Genomic DNA, 21765 nt, shown 5'->3' with positions numbered 1-21765 from the left:
AAAGAAAGAAAGAAAGAAAGAAAGAAAGAAAGAAAAAGAAAGGAAGGAAGGAAGGAAGGAAGGAAGGAAGGAAAGAGAGAGAGAAGAGAAAGGAAAAGAAAAAATATATATTTATTTTTATTTTATGTATAGGAGTGTTTTGCCTGCACATATATATGTGCACCACATGAATGTAGTACCCACAGAGTCCAGAAAAAGGCAACAAATTCCCTGGAGCTAGAGTTACATATAGATAGTTGTTACAGGTGGAACTGAACATGGGTCCTCTGCAAGAGAACAGCAAATGCTCTTAGCCACTGAGCTATCTCTCCATCCCTGTAAAATTTTACAGTTTTTAACTTTAAAAAAATGAAGCTACTGAAAATTTTAGTTTATGTAGCTCACATTGTATTTCTGCTGCGCTTCATCAGCTTAGAATAAACTATTCAATATTATCTTTTAAAATATTTTTCATGGGGCTGGAGAAATGGCTTAGTGGTTAAGAACCACTGACTGTTCTTGCAGAAGACTGGGTTCAAATCCCAGCACCCACATGGCAGCTAACAACTGTCCATAACTCTAGTTCCAGGGGATCTGATGGCCTCTTCTGTCTTCTGTGGGCATTGCATGACACTGGTGCACTTACCTACGTGCAGCCAACACATAAAATAAAAATAATAAATAAAATATTTTTAAAAATATTTTTCATGACCTGGCTCCATTGCTTAGTTGGTTAAAGTGCCTGTCTTGTAAAATATTTTTTATGGAGTTTTCATCACTAAGATCATATATGTAAGAAGAATCTTAAAACCATTCTTCTGTGTGCTGTATTTGTGTATATGTATTCATGTGTGTACATGTGTGTGTGCATCAACTCCATTCCTCTATCACTTTCTGAGTGTTATTTTGAGGTAGGGTCTCTTGATGAACTGGATCTCAGTGATCAGCTAGACTGACTGGTCAGTGAGCCCTAGAGACCATCCTGTCTGTACTCCCCAGTGTTAGGGTTACAGGCATGCCCTGCCTCTGACTTTTTCATTGGTTCTGGGGAATCCAAACTCAGGTCCCTCCTACTCACACAGTAAGCACTTTATCTCCCCAACCCCTAGCCAAATTCTTAAATTCACAAAATGATAAAGTTTTCACCTGACATCAGCACTCCTGGAATATGATAAATTCTCATTTCAAGTTTAAGAATTAATTATCGATTTATAAATTCCTTTATTCATTCAAAATCATTAAATTGATAATTCCAGTTGATAAAGTAGTTGTCAGAGAATTGAAAATTTTGACAGCTCCATAAGATGAAATCAAGGTTGAAACCTCATGAAATAGAAAGTCACAGGAACAATTTCAAAGTTCACACTTGAATTCAAATAGCCAACTGTGAAGGCAGAGACATGAGGAGACGTGATATCTGTGCAGCATGTGTGAAAGAGACCTGGGGGTCTTCAGTCATGACCAACTCAATAGAAGTTGGCAAGGTGACATTGTTGCCGATGCATCTATTTGTACTCTTGGGCTATTTAAATAAAAATCAGGGTTTTCTAATCAGTGGTCTCCTACTAGTCCACAGTTGACCTATATCATATTACAGTCAACTAGCCGGGCCAATGGAGAAACCAGGAGGGACATCTGAACAGTTTTCTGCTAGAAGACACTTTGGCTGTGTGACCTGCCACACAGTTAAAAGCAACTTGGTTCCTCTTCTCTAGCTCCAATTTCTTCACAATTTGAGTAAGTATTAAGAGAAGAGGATCTATTTTCAGCTATCAAATACTGAACCCCTCTAGCCCAAAAGGTAACAAACATCTCATATCCTAAAAGAGTCTCATAAGAAAGTACCCCACATGAGATCTAAGAGCATTGTTGACTATCCTTAAGAATGTCATCCCAGCTGGGTGTGGTGGCACACGCCTTTAATTCCAGTACTCGGGAAGCTGAGGCAGGCGGATATCTGTGAGTTCAAGGCCAGCCTGGTCTACATAGTGAGTGCCAGGCCAGCTGGGGCTACAGGGAAACCCTGTCTCAAAAAGACCGAAAAAAAAAAAAAAATGTCATCCCTAGAGAATGGTGGGCCCCTCTGAGAAAGAAGGCATGCACATGTGAGCATGCAAGGCCACTATGGAGTTTGGACTTCTAAATAAAATAAAGCCTGACTTTATAGTTCTGCTGCTGTATAGAAAGCATAGGGTAGGGAGAGACAAGAAAACATGAGACCATATCAAGAGCTTCTAGAGCAATCCATGTCAGGGGACATAATAATCAGCTGTGAGGAACTGAGACCTGGCTGGAGTCTAGCAGCATTGCAAAGTTGGGGAAAACAGCATTACTGGAAGATTCAGTATGAAATCTTGGAAAAAGCATAGAGTTGAGAGCAATTTTACAGTTTTCAGTGTGAGAAGAGGGGACAGGATGGTGGAGTTGCCATTCACTGTACTGAGAAAGCCATGAATGGATGAGGTTTAGGGGTAGCAACAGCTCAGTTTTATGAGTAAAAGAATTTTCTCTGTGTGAGACAAAGGAAACATCCCATATCTCATCAGAATACCCTAAAACAATATGTCCATCAGTGGTTCACCAACCACTTGGCAGGGTATGATTTGAGGCAAATGAAGGCTCCAATGAACGCTTAGTCTAGATGGTTGTTGCGGTAATTTCCAACTCTTTCCTACTGAAATACAATTTTAAAATACCTTGTCAATGTACAGTGTTTTGTGAATGTGTGTGTGTGTGTGTGTGTGTGTGTGTGTGTGTGTGTGTGTGTGTGTGTATTAAGGGAATAGTCTAGAGAGGTCTTTAAAATCATGACGAAAACAATTCCCTCCAGTGAAATCCACTCCTAAGAGACAGGAGGTCAGGTTTTAAAGTCACGTTCCACAGAACTCAACCTGGCAAGTAAACTTTGTCTCCTTGAACCATCCACAGGAAAACAGCACTTGGTAATGACATTTGTGACACATAGAAGTGTTGGCAGACCACAGTAATGTTCCTGTTTTTAATTCTCCTCCTTTAACTTCACAGTGGTGAACTGCAGCTTTTTCTGATCTGCCCATGAAGCACTGAATTCTTTTTTAGGTAATAAGGAAAAACTCTGTTCGTTAAATAAGAATTCTCAGGAAGCCTGATTCTCCCTAAAACAACTTTCCATCAGCGGAGGTCACTGTGCATTATGAGAGCACTTAATTAAAGGAAGGGGAAAGGAATAATATTACCACACTCCTAGGGTTTGAAAATAAGTCATTTGGCACCTAAAATTGCAATGTTCTCTGCTAGCGCTGTTTTCCCGGCTTCATTAATTTTTTTCTTCCAAAGTCAGCATTCATTCTTACAAGCCCCTGTCTCCTGCTGTCATCAAAGCATTTGCATGCATTAATCCACGACACATGGGTGCACTTGATCCATAACTGATTTCTCTGCCTGCCAACCAGGAAGAGACACAGTTCTAGAAATGAAAATATGAAGATAAAAAGTAGTATCTAGGAGAATACAAAAATATTGTTTTACTAAACATTCCCTATCTACTCAAGTTTCATCTAAGCAAAGAGGACCGACCCAGATGGCGCAGCAGTGAATACTCTGACCTTTTATACCCAAGTGGAACTTCTTGAACTAGGAATTGGTTCTCAGATTAGATTCACACCAGTGAGAAGATGGAGGGAAGGGGGCAAAGGGAATCAGCGAGCAAAAGCATGACACATTTGTGATAGGAAGGAAATCCAATGGGCAAAAGAAACAGGAGTATGTACTGCCTTTCAATGGTCTTCTTTACTTTCATGCCATTGGCCAAACACACCCATTCACTCAAAATCAGCTATACAGAAAGAAAGCAAAATGATTCAGGGATCTTTTGGGAGGGTTGTTTTGATTTGGATTCACTAACTAGAATATTACCATCTTTAATTTCTTTTTGCCTTCTCTACTGAAGATTATGAACTCTCATAAAAATATTGAAATAAAATAAAAGATCTGAGTATGGACACCTACAAATAGAAGAGTATTGCCATTGGGTTGAGCCAAACCACCAGGTCCAGCAACAAGTTGTGAACAAACGTCACTTGTGATGCTTCCAAACAGCTTTCTTTGATGAAGTTAGACCCTTCTGATCCCTTTTTCTTTTTTTTCTGCTACAATGAGTAGCAATATTATCTCAATTAGGTGCTGCTTGGATCTGGATTGGAGACAACAGCCTGTATCCAGCCCTCAGCAGGCAGTAACCTGAGCAAGAATGAGCTCATCTTAAGCCATTGGGACTGGGGGAACTGGTTACTGTGGTATCGCCATCATCCTTCCTGCCCTAATGTACATTTGTTTCCATCTTAATGCTGCCTACCTCAACTAAAACTAACCACATTACCAGAAGTGTGGTTCCTGAACTGTAGTCACAAGTGTCATAGCATCTGAAACCAGATGATCTGCTTGTACTACTTACTAGTCATGCATTTGGGGCAAGTCTTATATCCCTTACTTGAGGAAGTGGAGAGGCACCACCTCACAGGTGGTAAATTCAAGGATTATTGAAATAATATGGAATACTTGACACAATACCAGGCACACAGTAAATATTTAGCAAAAGTTCTCATTTGATATATACATAAATTTTAAGCACAATCAAGGGAGGGGAATGCTAAGTCCCCCCTTTCCTTCCAAAATCAGCTTTCACGCTGACCCCTGCATCCTTCAGAGCATTTGCATGGACTCTTCATAGCAAGGCAGTGGCTTTCCTGTGATCTGATTGTTTTAATGTATGTACCATTCTTCATCCTGTCCAAAATACTGGAAAGAATGCTGTGATTCCTTTGAGGAATTTATTATTGCCCTATGAATTCCACAGTTTATCCCTGGAATAGCACAGTATACCTCCTCTGTCTTATTTGAAGTACTAGAGACCTTTGCCCAGATCTTAGCCATCCCCCCATCAATATGAGTACAGTGCAGTGCAGTGTGGTATAGTACAGTGTGGTATAGTGTAACGTGGTATGGTGTAGTGTGGTATAGTGCTGTGTACTGAAATTTGGTATGGTGTGGTGTGGTTAGAGTGTGGAATAGTGTAGTGTGATGTAGTAAGTGTGATGTGGTGTGGTGTGATGTGGTATAATGTAGTGTAGTATAGTGTGGTGTGGCTTGGTGTGATGTAGTGCTGTCTGGTGTGGTGTGGTGCAGTGTAGGCAGTATGGTGTAGCAGCTCCCTTGGGGACCATAGTAGGAAGATAGAGATTCTGCTTTGATGGAGACCTCCCTTTATTCACATAATACTGGACTCATGTTGCACATAGTATGGAAAGTTTCTGTTTACAAATGTTCTATTATGATGACAACTTTCTTGAATTAACATTTTTATATTGCTTTCACTTGATGGATAACATCACTTGATGGATAACATGGTAGCCAGCAGAAAGAACTTATACCTGACCTTATCCACACAGGTAAGTACATCAACAAGGCTTTCTACTTACAATAATAACAAATTACCCTTACTTGTTTGCAACAATTTAATTAAATACAATTAACTCTAGTTTGTTTTGGCAACCTATTAATGTCACAATTGAAAATAAATAGACTCATGAAAAGATTATAATTAATAAATCCTTTACATTACTGTAAAATTCCTCAGATGCACTGCTTGCCAGAAATACTTAGCATCTGTGAAGTAAGTTAACAAGGACAGTAAAAAAAGAGATAATAAAGTTTTAGCAAAGAACTCAAGAAGGTTCAATAATACTTTGACCCTTTCAGTACATAGCTAGTGCCTGCTGGGTACAGTTCTTAGGAGGCTCTGAGACACTAATCGCAAATTTATCATCATTTTATAATGCCTTTAATCCATAGTTTGGGCTCTACAAGCTATTCTCTCAAATTCCCTAGAGTCTTAAACCACAAGAAACAGACCATTGATACCTCTTTTAGCAATTTTTTCTCTACTAAGTTTTAGAACATTAGACACAGTGCAGCATAAGTGTTCTTATCGATTATTTATTTATTTATTTATTTTTGACAGGATTTCCCATAGTCTAGACCCACCTCAAACTTATCATGTGGGCAAAAATGACTTTGAACTTCTGATTGTCTTTCTTCCATTGTCCAAATACTAGGATAATGATAATAGGCAGGTACTACCATGCCTGGATTATGCTGGTGATCAAACACAGGGCATACTGTTCATGGTAAGACAAGCACTCTACCAACTAAACCATGCCTTAAGTATGCTTAGGCAATTCTTGCACACACATGCACCTGCACGCGTGCGCACACATGGCCAGATGACTTGCTCTATCGCTATCTACCTCATCTCATGAGACAGGGTCTCTCATTGTACCCAGTGTTTGTGAACTGGTTAGAACAGCTATCCAGTGAGCTCTGGGAATCTGACAGTCTCTGCCCCAGCAGCACCTGGGTTACAGATGCTTACAACCATGCCTTCTTTTCCATACGAGTTCCCAACTCAGGTCTACGCCACACTTGCGTGGCTGGCACTTTATCCACTAAACCATCTCACTAGTCCAGCTTAGGGAATTCTTAATATACAAAAATAGCATTTGTACTCAGAAGAGAAAGCACAAAGTGCATGTAACAATATAGCCTAAAAACATAAATGGTTTGGTGGGATGAATCCGGAGAACATTTAGACAACAGCGTGCTCATCAGCAAATTTCTGGCTTTCTTCCTTTAGTGGTTGGGTTCTATGATAAAGATGTGATACATTATTCTGAGAACAACACCATAAAAAGAAGAGGGACTGACAGTGTAGCTCAGGGATAGATCACATGCTTAGGAGGGGTAAATCCTTGAACTTGGGCCCAGCTTCCCTAAGATAATTATAATTTGAAATAAAAAGCAAAGCCACACAAGAAAGCATGGATAAGAGGAATAAGATTTCATCTGACTAGTAACTGCTTTAGTAAAATTATGATAGAGTTGGCTTTCCATTTAAGAGTGACAAAACAACAGAGTAACCTTCAGAGTACTTCCTTTAATGAGTCAATTACCTAAACTAATTAACCAAACTTCTCTGTTGTCTGACATTACAAAGACACTACCAAACTTGACTAGAACACTTTCTTCAGTAATTACACATACAGCATGCTGTCAGAAGAAGGATATGAGAAGTATTGACCTGTTCCCATTGACTTAGAACTCATGGCTAACTACTGTCTATTACGGAGTAGAGATTAACCATAAAATATTATTTGTCTGGGCTGGGGCTGAGCCCATAGATTTTATTGTCAGAAGACTCAGATATGATTGTGATTAATGAAGTCCCAGTTATAAAATTTCTATGTTCATCTTTGTTATAAGATAAAATATTAAGGGTATTGATGTCAGTATCAAGCATTTCATCTTTTCTGACACTCATATGATTATAAAACAAGATACCATATGCTGAACAGTAACCTCAGAGGAAGTATATACACACTCCACTATTTCCTACTCAGGTCTGGATGCTGGGATTTTAAAAACAGGGATCCTCATATGATCTGATAGGTGTCGTGGTTGACTTTGGTCGTCGACACACCTGGGAAGAGGGAACATCAATTTGGAAATTTCCCCTGTTGAATTGGCCTATGGATAGATCTATGAGGCATTTTCTTGATTGTTTATTAGTGGGGTAGTCTACTGTGGGTGGTGACACCCCTAGGCAGGTGGTCCTGGATTGTTAAAGAAAGCAGTTGAGCACAGGACAGGGAAGCAAAGTCAGTAAGCAGCATTCCTATATGGTCTTTGCTACAGCTCCTGCCTCCAGGTTCTTGCCTTGAGTTCCTACCTGGCTTCTCTCAAAGATGAACTGTGCTTTGGAAGTGTAAAATGAAAAGAATCCTATCCTCCCAAGTTGTTTTTGGTCAGAATCTTTTATCACAGCAACAGAAAACAGACTAGAACAATGGGTAAAACACGAAGAATCATTCAGATTTGCCTATATTTGGAGCAAGCAAGAGTAACAACGATGGAAAAAGGATGTGAGGCTCTGGTTTGTCTAGCACACCATGCTGCCCATTATAACTCACTCCTTAGGCTAAGAGTCATCGATAGAGGGTGAACCTGGGTAAAAGACTCACAAAAGAATAAAACAACTAGTTATCCCAGTCCCAAAGATGTAGGAAGATGCTGTACTCGTGAGGTACTTACCACACTCCAGGATTTGTTCTAAGTACCAAAATGTATCAGCTTCCCCTATCATTCACATAATTATTTTTAATGAATAACAGGAGCCACACTGAGGGAAAATGTGGCTCCTAAAAGAACAGCTCATAAAAGAATAGGCTAGGTCAGAAAATGTCAACATGTTTCACCACGTAACTAAATAGGCAAATGTATGATGTGACACATGGTGCATAGTAGGAGCTGGTTGATGACTGGTCTGGGGGTGACTAGAGTGGTTGTTTTTGAAATTGTTCCTACTTTGTTTAAGTCACTCAGTGACTAGAGTACTGAGCTTGGAAAGATTCTAAGGTAGAACCTGGGCTCAACAGAAAACATGCTACGATTGATTAGCAATGCCTGCAACTGTATCTTCTCAGGAAGAATCAGATAGCTGTCAAGAGTTTGCTACCACTGGACATAGGGATATATTTAAAATAGAAGGTAGTATCTATTTGATGATGACAGGAACTGGAAAGGAATATCTCTTGTCTGAGTCCATAAGCAATTTCTAACTAACATGTTACTAGGTTGTGGGTCTAGTCAGTTTTATTTGAAAGACAGCAAATTCAATATGTTAGCAAAAAAGACACTGCTGTAAATGATCAAATCACTTACCGGAAAGGTCAGCCCCACTTTACCATATTCTACATAATTTATAAAGTCTCAACATGATAAATGCCAAAAAATCTTATCAAAAAAGTTAGATTGTAATTGGACAGAATTCTTTTCCAGTGTGAATGATTTATAACTCTGTTTTAAGTATTACAGAAAAATCTACACCAAGACCAAGTCAAGTACATGTAGGTTTAGCCTATGCTGCTGCTTCCCTGCAGGGAGCACAGAGGTTCTCCAAAGTCTACCTGGAATCAATAGCCCTGTAAAAAGTACTTGCAAATGAGTTACTGTTCAGTCAGAAAAGAAAGACAGCATGCCCCCCAGTCCTTCCTGTTTGCCTAACAAAATGAAGATGGCAGCATTACTCAGCCACAGTACTTAAAATTACCTCATGGTGTAGACTGAGCAAAGTTTCCAAACACAAGAAGCCAAGCTAATACAGGACAGTGGCCCTTGCATAGAAATTTATTTTGTCATTTCAGTTGGTCAAGACTACCTTCGTGGTATCCTTGGCTGTAAAGGAGGACTTGACCGAGTCCTGACCTAAGTTTTCCTCTCACCTTTGGCATCATTTTCCACATTTTGCTGTGTTTGGACAATGGTGATAACTAGCCACCTCTCAGGGCTGTGTTGCAGATAAAATGTGGCGGAGTAGGGAACATGTTCTGTTTAACTCTACATACAGCAGGCAATCAGGAAATAGAGATATTACTCTGAAGGTGAAAAAATCCCTAGCTTGTCTCAAGCCAGGTCCCAAGCTACTTGACCTTGAGCAAGTCAATGAACTTACTCTTTTAGGCTTTCTTTATTTATAATATGAAAGGATGTTCTGTCTTACAAGCTTATTATGGAGACTAAGATTTAGGATGATTTACTCATTTGTTCACCAGCAAGTTCCAGTTGACTTATGTGCCAACACTGTTCCCAACATGGCCAGCATTTCTTACCTTCCAGAGCTTGTAAACTCCTGTTAAGAGATTATAAAAAATACATTATCTCTGTTGCTACAGGGAAAGCATAATTCACTGCATCCAGTAGGCGTCCATCCAGTAAACACCTGTTGAATATCAAGTATTCAATTTATTGTAAGTTACAAATAAAGGCAAGAGGGGATGCTCTAAGGGTGAAGAGCAGAATATAGGTAAAATGAAAGTGTGGAGGGACTGAAGGCATGGCCACAGGTAGGTTTCCCATGCTCTGGTGGGTGACCAACATTTTTTTTTTTACTTAACATACAAATTAATTAACTAAAAATGAATCATTTTAGGCTTTGAGTTGATATGAAGATGTCTGTAATACAGTAATCAGGCATTTAATATTCACACTATCAACAGATTTTTGTCTCTTATGGAGCAAAGATTACAGTAATATGAATGATGTCATGAGCCTCATGGTGCACAGTGTCTAACAATAGATGTGTCTTTGATAATTGACTGACTTTTTTCCTTGTCACACTGGGGATCCTTCCTTCCATCTTACAAGTTCTCCATCTGTGGTCACCATTTTATACTAATAAGGCTGGCCGACTTCAGATTTCAAAGCAGTAGCTAGAAAAGAAATTGTGTCTTCTCTTTCATAAAAGTGATATAAACAGCCCCTGAGAGTCTCCGTCCTACCTAGTCATCTTTTCCAAAGTTTTACTTGCTATTTTCCATCTGATTGAAAAGGCTACCTCACTCTTTCTCACTAGCTAAATTCCTATTGAAACTTCAAAGCCCAACCCAAAATCATCTTCTGTGAGGGCTTCCCAAATATTCTTTGAATGAACTTCACCCTGATTTATAATCCCACAGCAGCTTATTCAGTCAAAGTCCATATCATAAACAGACTTGCCCCTTAGACATAAAGTTGGAGAGGTAACACAGATAAAATTTTGCAACTCTCAGAAGTGGACAGAATTGTCAAAAATTATGCTGTTATAAATAGTAAGTGGCCATGTGACTTTTGTAAGGCTTTTTAAATTTAAATTTGATTTAATTAAAATTTGGTTCATTTCTAGAGAGAGAGAGAGAGAGAGAGAGAGAGAGAGAGAGAGAGAGAGGAACTCTAGAGATGGTTAGCCAATTAACCCACATTAGGGATGGTCAAACACTCCCTTACTTGCAAGCCAGTTTCACTCAATTGCTAGACCAGCCTAGAAAGACTAAGACAGACTCTAAAACTGTATCAAGGCTTTGTAGGAAAAATCACTGTTATTGATTATGCAGGCCTGATAAAAGGCTGGAGATTGGCAACAAGCAGGTTATAAATTTGTTCTGTCTTCTCAGTGATCCTAGGAGCAGCTATCAAAAAATGTTGCCCTGCAGTTGTTCACCCAGTGACCTCGATTCCAGAGCTCCTCTCCAGGGTGTGACATTTTGAGTTCTCAACAGATGAAGAGATTCAAAAAGCTACCAAACCAATTGCATTTAGTAAGACTGCATCTAGGAGGGTTCCAAATACAACACTATTGCGCCTTTTTTATTTTGTTTCATAAAAGGGGACTGATTAATTCTTTACTATGGTACCTATTGCTTTAATGGAAACTTTTATGAACACTAGGTTCTTGTTATACAATTTTCTCAATAAAAGCAGTACTCAAACTTTCATAAGAATAACATAGTGAAATGGAAAACTATCCAATTTGTACCTAGTTCAGCTTTCCAGTAGAAAAATTCCTAGGAGATAAATTCTTGGAAAGAAGCCTATATGAGTCACTATTTTTTATGAAGTAACATGAACCTATTAATATGTTCTTACAAAGCAATGTGCTACGACCATAAAAGCCATGAGAGCACATCGCAGAGGTCTATAGTTAGTGTCTAAACAACGTCTCTATGTAAGTATAGCCATGCAAGTCAGTTTTACAGTGATAATGTATACAAATGTTAGCAATCAGAATGTAAATCAACCCTTACTTTCTCCTTTTCTCTCTCTCTCTCTCTCTCTCTCTCTCTCTCTCAAGAGAGAGGGTCTGATATCACTTAGGCTACCCTCAAACTTTCTGTGTAGTTAAGGGTGACCTTGAACTTCCAAGCTTCTACCTGTATCTTTTGAGTGCTGAGATTACAGGTATGTTTGGCCCCCAGTTTATGAAGTGCTGGAGATCAGACCCAGGGTTCATCTATGCTAGGCAAATAGTCTACCAACTGAGCTACACCCCCATCCCTAGATCAGTCATTTCTGAACCATAGTTTAGGAATGACTTAATGGCTAGTATTCAGCCATTTAAAGTACAAAATGAACAAATATGCATCATTCACACTACAGGGTTAACCAAACAGCCCACAGAAAACTAAATTGATAATAAGGAATCTAAACCAACAGTAATTTATAATTAAAAAGCAAGGACCACAGCAATTGAAAATCACTAACGACTTAAAGCAATGCTTATGATACACCGATACCATATTATTCTTCCTTAAATGGAATGAATTATAATTATTTGCATGCAGGAACTTTGCAATGTTTCCAAGAGCCAGCAGCCAGTTTTCCTAGCAGGGTGCTAAATTAAGAACTCTTAGGGAACCTTAGCTGCATGTCTCTTGAAACAAAATGATAGCATAGTTGGCTTTCTGATAAGTCGCCTTTATTCACCCGTAAAATAAATGCACATGAAACCGTAAATCATTTGCTTAAAAAACAACAAAAAAAGAAATGATTTTGAATTTCATGATATATTTATGACACACTAGTGGGCTGCAAACTAGATTTTGAGCACTTTAATAAAGAATTAAATTAAGAGTTTTATGTGGGCATCACTATGCTTCTGGGTGAGCCTTTCTGCTTTATTACATTTTCTGATTACTATTTCTCCCAAACCTTAATTTAAAAGAAAATTAATTGATTTTTTCTAAACTAGAGATTCAAATGAGACCTCTGATTAGAACATTGACTTTATTATATAAAAGCTCTCTGTTTACCAGTGATAATATAAAAAGACAGATTCAAGAGTTTTAGCATGTTGGGAGTAACTCAGGGCAAATTTTAAGCATGCATACAATTTTAAACCAAGCCAAGACAGGTGTATCTACAACGTCTCCTTTAGTGTCCATTGACCTTAGCTCTCTTTATTCTGTTTGCATAAATATAGCTGATAAATACTCTGGGAACTGTAAACTAATGGAGCTGGAGATTATCTTGTTTGAGATTATTCACTGGCAATCTGCAGGAAGGATATCACTGACAGTCAAGATTTGTTTGGTCAACTTGATATTTGTAAGATAAGGAAACCATTCATAAAATGTTACAATTCTGGATCACTTGAAATATCAGTCTCACATTGGGTCAATCTCAGGAGCATTTTAGGACAAGTTCTCCCTCAAGTCATCTATATACTCTTGGGGTATCTCAGCTGTCAGTATTTCCTAATGCTTGAGGCCACCTCCCACCCCTACACACACTTACCATTCTTGTTACCATGAGGATTTCTGTCTTTCCCACCTATGAATCATCCATAAATTTGGATTCGTTTCAGCAAATTACTCTTTTAAATATACAAAGGTAATTTTTCACTGACTCATCCTATATGGGACGGATAAAAATGAACAGATCCGTTTTTCTTTGGGCAGTTTAAAGACTCATTATCTGACAGAGCACACATCTCTATTAATGGAACGGAACAGAAAGACCAGCTCCTCAGAACTAACATACACTGAACACTGTTTCCACTGGAGCCTTGCAGTCTGACAACTTAGGAGACCCCAAAAGCTCAGACTCTGACTTCTTTTCTGGTGTCATTTCCTCACTGTCATTTGATACTTTCTTAAACAGCCTAATGTGGTCTCTTCTCACCAGTTTGAACTTCAGATAATATAAACTTCTTGATTAGATAAAGCCCAGTTGATTAGAAAATGTTTATTAAACATTTAATCTTTACTCAATGAGATGTATGATCTGCTGGCCTGCTGACCCTCATTGAGAATAACTGGTCAATTGAAGAATCATGGTAGTACTTTCCTTCCATTTAGGTGCTTTTTCAAAGTCTGGGAGCTGAAATACTGTAAAGCATATAACTCCATTTGTCCCTTCTTCATTCACACAAATGAGAAACAAGAAAACCCCTTTGGATGTGAACAGACTCAGATGGTTTTGATTTAGGATTGAGCAGCGTAGAGCAACCTTGAAGAGACTGTCTAGCCAGGATGTAGTAAAGGGAAATGTAGGCAATATCACTACCAGAACAGTGCCCACACCTGAGAACATGAGGGGTTTCTGTCCTTTAAGACTCTGTAAGACTTAGTTTGATTGATGCCTTTCCTGCAGGAAGGATGGATCTCTTCAATCAACAACAGGCAGACCACTCAGTGTTCTACCCAACTTCTGAGTGAAAAGCTTTGTGATAACAGCATTCTTCTTCTCTTTCTCAGGACCACTATTACACAAAGTCCGGAGGAAGAAATAGTGACCAAAGTGAGTTCCCTGTGTGTGTTGAGGACAGTATCTTTGGGGAATTAAATTAGTTTATACAGTTTCTTAAGAAAATAATTCCATATTTACTGCAAAGAAGGGAAAATTACTTGTTTGGTGTTTTCTTTGCTACAAAGATGAAGTGAATTTTTCTCTTGAAATCAAAAGACTTTGAAAGTAAAAGGTTTTTCCCTACTTGTTAAGGGACACTTCCTCTTCTGTCTCCTAACCACAACTCTATAAGATTTTTTTAACCTAAAATGAGAAAAGGAAGTCCCTGTTACAAATCAAATATTTTAAGCACTTAATATATTTATCAGTATAATCCCTATAAATTCTGCATCTATAAGCACATTTTTAAAAGTATAAGTAGTTCTGCAGAGTGTTTTGGTTAGTAAATAAAAACTACCAACTATCAGCCAATTAGCCATACAAAATTAAACATACCCCAACACATATATGTTATGCTGATCATTTAATATCACTATCCATTGAAAATGCATCTACATTATATTTTTAATTTTACAATTAAAACTGGATGGCTACGATTTTAAAGCTTTTGTTCAAAGCAGTATATGCCCATACCGAAGTGAGTAAAGAAATCAGCACTAGGAAGTAAATGTTCTATGTCATTGGTAAGGCACTCAGAAACCCTCGGCAGCTATGATTACCTGCACAAAACCTAGACAAGATCAGCAGGTCAATGTTACATCATGAATTGGGAAGATCTCACAAGGTCTCACACCTCCATGAAGATCTATAAGCCGTTAAGGGTTGTTGCAAGCAGGAGAAATACTTTCCTTCAGTAATATAGTCACTGGTAAGTTGCCCGTGTCCCAGTACAGTCCTCCATACATGCTTTTGTAAACAAATCTAATTAAGGTTATTGATTTACACACATACACTGAAAAGACATACTGGAACCAGAGAGATGGGTCAGCAGTTAAGAGTGCACAGGGCTCTTGCAGAGGACACACCACCCATGTTAGAAGGCTCAAAACTGCCTGTACCTCCAGCTCCATGGACTTCTGACATATCTGGCTTCCATGGGCACCTGCACTTACTTGCACATAGACACACATACATGCACATAACTAGTAACAAAAATAAATATTTTTTTAAAAGACATGAAAATAAGAAGGGGAACTAATTGGTAAGAGGAAAAAGATAAATGGAAGGGGAATAAGAGCCAGTAACAGGTGAATATAAGCAAAGTAGTAATATACGTGTATGAAAATGTGTAACAAAATCCACTATTATTATAGCTAATATGTGCTAATAAATAACTAAAACACATCCTACAAGTCAATCAAGACCTTTCATTATATTTCACTAATACTGTACAAAAGATGCTTACATTCTTTGGAGTTTTATACATGTGCAAATAAGAATTTATTTTTCTTTAAAATTATTTTGAGGCATAGTATTTTGTTCCTTGGTTTCTTTGCTTGGCAATATGTCTTGGGGATTTTTCCATATGGGCACACATAAACATATCTCATCTTTTGAAATGGCCACAGTGAGTCCCTTGAGTGGATATCTGTCATGATTTATTTTATCAATCGCATTTTGATGGAGCTGAAACTTGTTTTTGCCATTAGAACCATTGTTGCAATGACTATACCTTAACATGCATAAATCTTTTCACATGTGCCTAAAATTTTTCTTAGCATAAGCATTGGGAAGTGGAATTATGTGTCTACATTCACACATTTCACATTTTAAGAGACACTTCTAAGCTGTTTTGGGGAAATGGCATGCCAGTTTTAGTATATGCAAACTGAAATTGTTTGCAGTGTTTCAAATTCAAAGTTCAAATTATCATCTCCAATGAAGTTGAAGAAATTAGCTCTTGACAACTAATGTTCACCTGTGCTGCCCCTAAATACTTTTGTTTACAGTGTGGCATACATCTATTCTCCTTAATTATGAATAAAGTCATGGGATTGTGCTCAAATCATTAACCATTTATATGGCATTGTGACAGTTCTTTTCTGAGATCATAGGAGAGACAGGAAATATTTATTTACATCTCTACTTGGTTTTGATATTTTAGAGTTTGAACAGATGTCCAGAGCTACACTGACTCTGGAAAGAGGTCAATATCATCCATCAGATAATCAATGGATTATCACTAGCACCAGCTTATACCAAATAACAGTTTGTCTGCTCTAATCCTTGGGTTGATCAACCACACTTAGTAACCTAGCTCTAGTAGGCATTCCTAAAAAGCCAATGTGTACCACTATTCTACCCACTAGTTCTTACACATTAAAATTATAAAACAGCCACTTATTGAAACATATCTTAGCATCTAGAGCATATTCCTTAATCAGTTTTCTAAAATGCAGCTTTGAATGGTAAGGTAAAAAATTAATGCAAGGTATGTAAGAATGACGTTTATTGCTTTAATAAAAATACCACAAATTAAAATGGATGGTGATAGTCAGTATATAATAAAGTCATAAATGAGGACTTCTAATATACACAGTTTGCTTAATATAGTTTTAAATCTTGTCTAATATAAATTACATTGACAATATATTCAGAACAAGTTTTTGATATATCATTTCCAATGTCAATAAAATAGCAGTGATTCAATAGTGAATGATTCAGTAGACACTTTGAACTTCTTGTCTCATGTAATTCATGTATATAATTTTAGATTACTAAAGAATCCCAAGGATTCTTTTCTTGCTAAAGAATTTTAAGAGAACTTACATTTTATTAAGTTTCAAATATACCCCCCACACATATACATCCACCCACAAACCCAAAATTAAGTAGCCATTAAAATTGTTGTCATAGTTCTTATGTTCATAAGGAAGGCAAATCAAATCTTAAATTAGAAAGCTGCATTTGGCCATTTATTCTTTTTTACCTGTTGCTCAAACACTGGTGAGGGGAAGAATCGAGGCTGTTCTAATTACCCGTATCAATGGAGAGGGCACATCTGAGTCTCCATTGCTGTCTGTCATTTTTAAATTAAGTGTCCTCACAAAGGTTTACTATGGGGGAAAAGAAAGAGTCACACATATTCTTCAAGTTGTCATAGTAACTTCCTACATCGTTCCCCAGATAAAAACTTGATCTGGCCAAATATTAAATTATTGAATTATGAATCTGTTCGTCTATAGCCTATTTTACTCATTTATGTAATTTTAATTTTTAGTTTCATTTGATTGACTGTTTTAATCTTCCTTAACTAGTAAGTGAAAATAAATGGTGCATTCCTAATACTATAAATATGAAAACTAAGAAGTGCTTAGGGGCTATAGGCAAACACATTAAAGTCAGTTTTCTAGTTACCATATCCTCATTCTGTTGTGTACAAACCCACCGGAGGAGACAGACCACAAATTTGTGGCTGCACAAAAACACCCTCCCAATTTCATGTTATGACAGCAGAAATTGGCCCAAATCTCTAACCATTTCCCCTAAAGGGCCCTGGCTGGCTGGTGCTATCCAGGTGCGGCACAATCTCAACACAGGGAATAGCTCGTCAAACTCCTCTCATCTGTCAGTGTAGTGGATTATTTCTTGAGAGACTGAAATTGGCTGCTTGCAATCGGAACACCATCAATCTTGCTCTGGAGGGGACAGGGAAGCTGCCTGTGAGGCGCTGGCAGGAGGGGGAGGAACGGCCGTTCCTAAGCAGGTGAGGACAGAATTAAAGCTTTCACACCCCCTTAGTACCCCCACTCCAGCTCTGAGTGAAAGATTTGTCATTTTGCACATTTCCACATACTTAGTATGCATACCAAGTCCACTGCTCTTGTGCTATGAAAGAGGTGATTTTTCAAGCTTAGGCAAACGCTAGCAAAGCTCGGGGTCTGCTGCTGTCTCATTTTTTCTCATCATGCCACTTATTTTCACCAATTTGAGAAAATGAGATTATGTTTTTCCTTTTTTGCTCATTTATCTATTTCTTTATTCATCTGCCCATTTAGGGGTGGACTGTCACAGATAACTGGCCCTGTTTTTTGTTTTTTGGTTTTTTTTTTTCGTTTTCCTATACATTTCATTAATGTCCCTGAGGACTGAAGAACTGCAAAGGAAAATGCTACAACCCTCATGCAAAAAAAAAGCCAAACCCCCCAAAAAAAAAAAAAAAAAAAAAAAAAAAAAAAAAAAACGCAATATTTTGACTCTTAAAATCAAAACAGAAGATCATATTACACAGTCTGATTAAAGCAATCTCTAAGATTGCTATGACCAAGATCTACAGCTTTCATCTTTGCAGCTATTGTGAAAACCTAAGAAAGTTGAATCATCATATTACACAGACCCACTGGTCTTCCAGTTCAACATTGTTTAATCCTTCTGCATCTAGAAGGGACATTTATAGTTCCTTCATTTCAACAACAAACCTGAGATGGGGCTCAAAAGCATAAGCACTTGGAGTTGAAGTTGGTTTCAGTGATAACAGTTCCTTGGGCTATTTAAGATGCAGCTCCAGCATGCACTGGTTGGTAATAAGCACATTCCAAAGGAAACAGTGGGTAGAATGAACACTGAGTTTAATTTCAGTCAAATCCCATGATCTGTTTCTCAGCTTAAACTATGTGAACTTTTAATAAAAAGCCCTAAAAAGATTGGCATTTGCTACACATAATAACCACAGCTCCCCACTAGCCAACAGAAATGAACCCTGTGAAACTCTACTACAAACTCTGCTTATCTTTTTTCATGATTTTGCACACAGGTGATACTTGGTGGTATGTTGTAGCCATGTACCACCTGGTTAGGAAAAAACAACAGCAAAAGAAAACAACACTATTTATCCTGGCCATGTGTATCACTTACCGGCTGTCTGAACAATAAAACGTGACTCATTCAACATCCTGACTTACAGGTTGCAGTCCATTAAAAAGGGTGCCAGCAATGCTCAATATTTATAGGCAAATGTAAGAGACATACAAAATTTCCTAGGAAGTCTTGTTAATCCCTCCCAACTCCAACATATCTCCTGATGGGGAAATTAGTTTAGAGAAGTAAAGTCACTTAGCCAAGGTCATGCCAGGGAAGATACATGACAGAGAAGGGGACCCCATGTGAACTCTGCTGCTTGGGCCCCTTCCACCCCCCACCTGCCTCTGCCACCTCTCAGAACTGGCTTGCAACTCAAATGAATACACGTGTTGGCCTGACCTAAAAGTTTTTATACATAATATCAAATGCTCTTCAAAGAGGCCACTTGGCATCGACATTGCACCTGTGCAGCTGTAGGTATTTTTCTCCTTTTTGTGGTAGAATCGTATCTGTATGCCTTGGGATGGCAACTGTTTTGGGGGTGGTCTCGGATTAGTCATTCAGCCCCTCCAAACTTCCATTTCCATCTCCTGGACAAAAGGGGGAAATGGCTTTCACTTACATAATGATTAAATTAACAATATGAATTAACCCTGAACTGGAAGCTTAAATCTGTCACAATTAATGGTTGCTTTCTTTATGACATTCACATTGTTGAGGATTACTGGGAAGGCACATTTCCCAGGTTATTTGTATAACTATGTAACAAGCCAAATACTTTTCTTGCCAGAGCAGATTGGTGATGATTAAGTGGTTGCAAGTAGCTTGGTGATCCCCAACTCCATGATTGTGGTCCCTCCAGTATAGATAGCCCCAAAGCTCCTGGCACTTCCCGAGCCAGGGTCTGGACACAGTTGCAGAAACACAAGCACGCAGCGCAGCACTGAGGTTTCCATGCCCACCTGCAGGGGCACCAGTGTCCCCTCACTCCATCACCCACCTACCCACCGACCCAACGACTTGCACTAGTGGAAGGGGAGGTAAGGCTTCTGGGGCCAGGGACAGCTGATTTATACCCCCAGCCAGTCCTCCTCTGCAGTGACCTGGCTGGAGCCCCAGCAGGTATGCTCGGGCCTGCACCCTCCCTGGTGGAGGATCCGGGGGTTGCATGGAGCTGTGTCCAGGCTGCCCCAGCGGTAGACGCAGAAAAAGACACCAGGAGAGGACTTGAGAGGAGGTTTTGCAGAAAAGCATGGGATAAGGCTGCGGAACCAGAAACGGCAGCTGGGCACACTCGGACCTGCAGCGGGAAGCCCAGCGGTAGCCGGAGGCCAGGAGGCCAGGCAGGGATTTAGGGAGGGTCTGGGGGGAGGGCAGTAGCACTGCAGATCTGATGACTTGGAACTTGGGCGTGCAACTGGTCCCCAGAGGCTGAACTTGACCTTCAGAGGGGGCCACCAAAAAGAATGAAGGTACAGGGTGTGGCGAAAGGACACAAAGGCTAAAGCTACACAGAAAATGGGATGGAAATCATTCCGGGAAGTGGGAAATGTAAAGAAAATCGAGCTGAGAGCGACTTTGTATGAGAACGCTGGAGAGGCAAAGAAAGAAAAATCTGGATGGGAGAGTGAGGTCAAGAAAAAGTTAGAAGCCCAGGAAAGCAAACTGCACCAGGAACTAAACATATTTAGTAAGGGAAAATTTCAAAAATCAAGCTAGAGGAAACTTGTTCCTGAAAGTGCCAACAGAGGAAGGGAAGGGGGGAGGGGGTCACTGAACACACTGGAGGAGTCAAAAGTAAGGAAAGGAAGGGAGAGGCAATAGGAAGCAAATTAAACCAGAGCAATAAATAATGATGATGATGATGATGATGATGATGATGATGATGTAGTAAATCACTGTTTGATTTTCTTTTTTATTGACAACTTACTTCTAAAGTTAGTCTGGCCATTAGCACATCCCTACACCCCTCAGCCACACTAGACTGAAAGGAAAGTAGCCAGACTAGGTAAAACTCATCCCAGGAAATACATGCCTCCTCCCCAAACTCTCCAATCTTGAAAGTGATCCCACCTTTTTATAGAATATTTTGTATTGTTCGAAATCAAGTGATCCTACTAAATAAAGTATGAGAAAGAAGGTGGGGGGCTCACGTCGAGAAACCCACCTTTTCTGAGAAATTAATAGAAACACCTCTGAGGAATTTTTAGCATACTCTCCTTCCCCCGGAGCAACCAGCCCACAATATGTCTTAGAATTCAAAGGCAAACTGCCCACACTATAGCAATTTCTGTTACTTGCATTCCACCATCTGTTGAGGAGACCACGGTGAGCCTGGAGGAGCCTACAGCAGAGCCGGCTCCCCGCTTACCTGGTCTGTGCAGGTGATGCTGCTGGAAGGTGTGTTGGAGGGATCCATGGCAGAGCAGCATCGCACAAGCACTTATCCACAAGTACAGGACCCAGGACATCGCAGAGACCATTGCCATTCTCTAAAGAGAACATCAGACAAGAACAGGTTACCCTTGCTTCAATCCCTCAGCTCAGGCAGCTCCACCAAGGAGGTCTCAGACGTCATGTTCCTTTGCTACTTGACTGATTAGAATGAATGTTCCAGCAGAGGTCTTGCCAGGGAGTAGAACTGAGACCCTTTCCAGAATCTCATAAATGGGTTTCTTGAGTTCTGTCAAAGAAAACTCCAATGATTGCCCATAATGCAAAAGTAAAGTTTCTGACAATTAATCAGGCAGCTGACAACATTGCATGCTGGTGAAAAACTCCCATTTTACAATGTTCTGGCAAACTCTAGTTATCTCAGGCACTGAAAAGCTGCAGACTCCTGCTCATTCTAACTTCATTGCAAGTCTGACATAAGCCTGGGAGGAAAGAGTG

At 39.2% G+C, this 21765-nt stretch overlaps 1 protein-coding gene across 3 annotated transcripts in view; it reads right to left on the bottom strand.

Annotated features, from left to right (window-relative positions):
- Nucleotides 1–21765, bottom strand: part of Tafa1 (TAFA chemokine like family member 1) — a 644605-nt gene that overhangs the window by 620715 nt on the left and 2125 nt on the right. For all 3 annotated transcript variants that reach the window (XM_008827132.2, XM_008827133.1, XM_017796624.1), the window contains exon 2: nucleotides 21245–21365. In XM_008827132.2, the coding sequence (XP_008825354.1) occupies nucleotides 21245–21362 (118 nt within the window). In that variant the 5' untranslated portion in view covers nucleotides 21363–21365. The remainder of the gene's footprint in view (nucleotides 1–21244; nucleotides 21366–21765) is intronic.

Source organism: Nannospalax galili, unplaced genomic scaffold, assembly GCF_000622305.1.
Source record: "Nannospalax galili isolate Female #2095 unplaced genomic scaffold, S.galili_v1.0 scaffold1051, whole genome shotgun sequence".
NCBI classification, from domain to species: Eukaryota; Metazoa; Chordata; class Mammalia; order Rodentia; family Spalacidae; genus Nannospalax; species Nannospalax galili.
The sequence above is the reverse complement of the archived record's forward strand: the minus strand, read 5'-3'. Positions and strand labels throughout refer to the sequence as shown.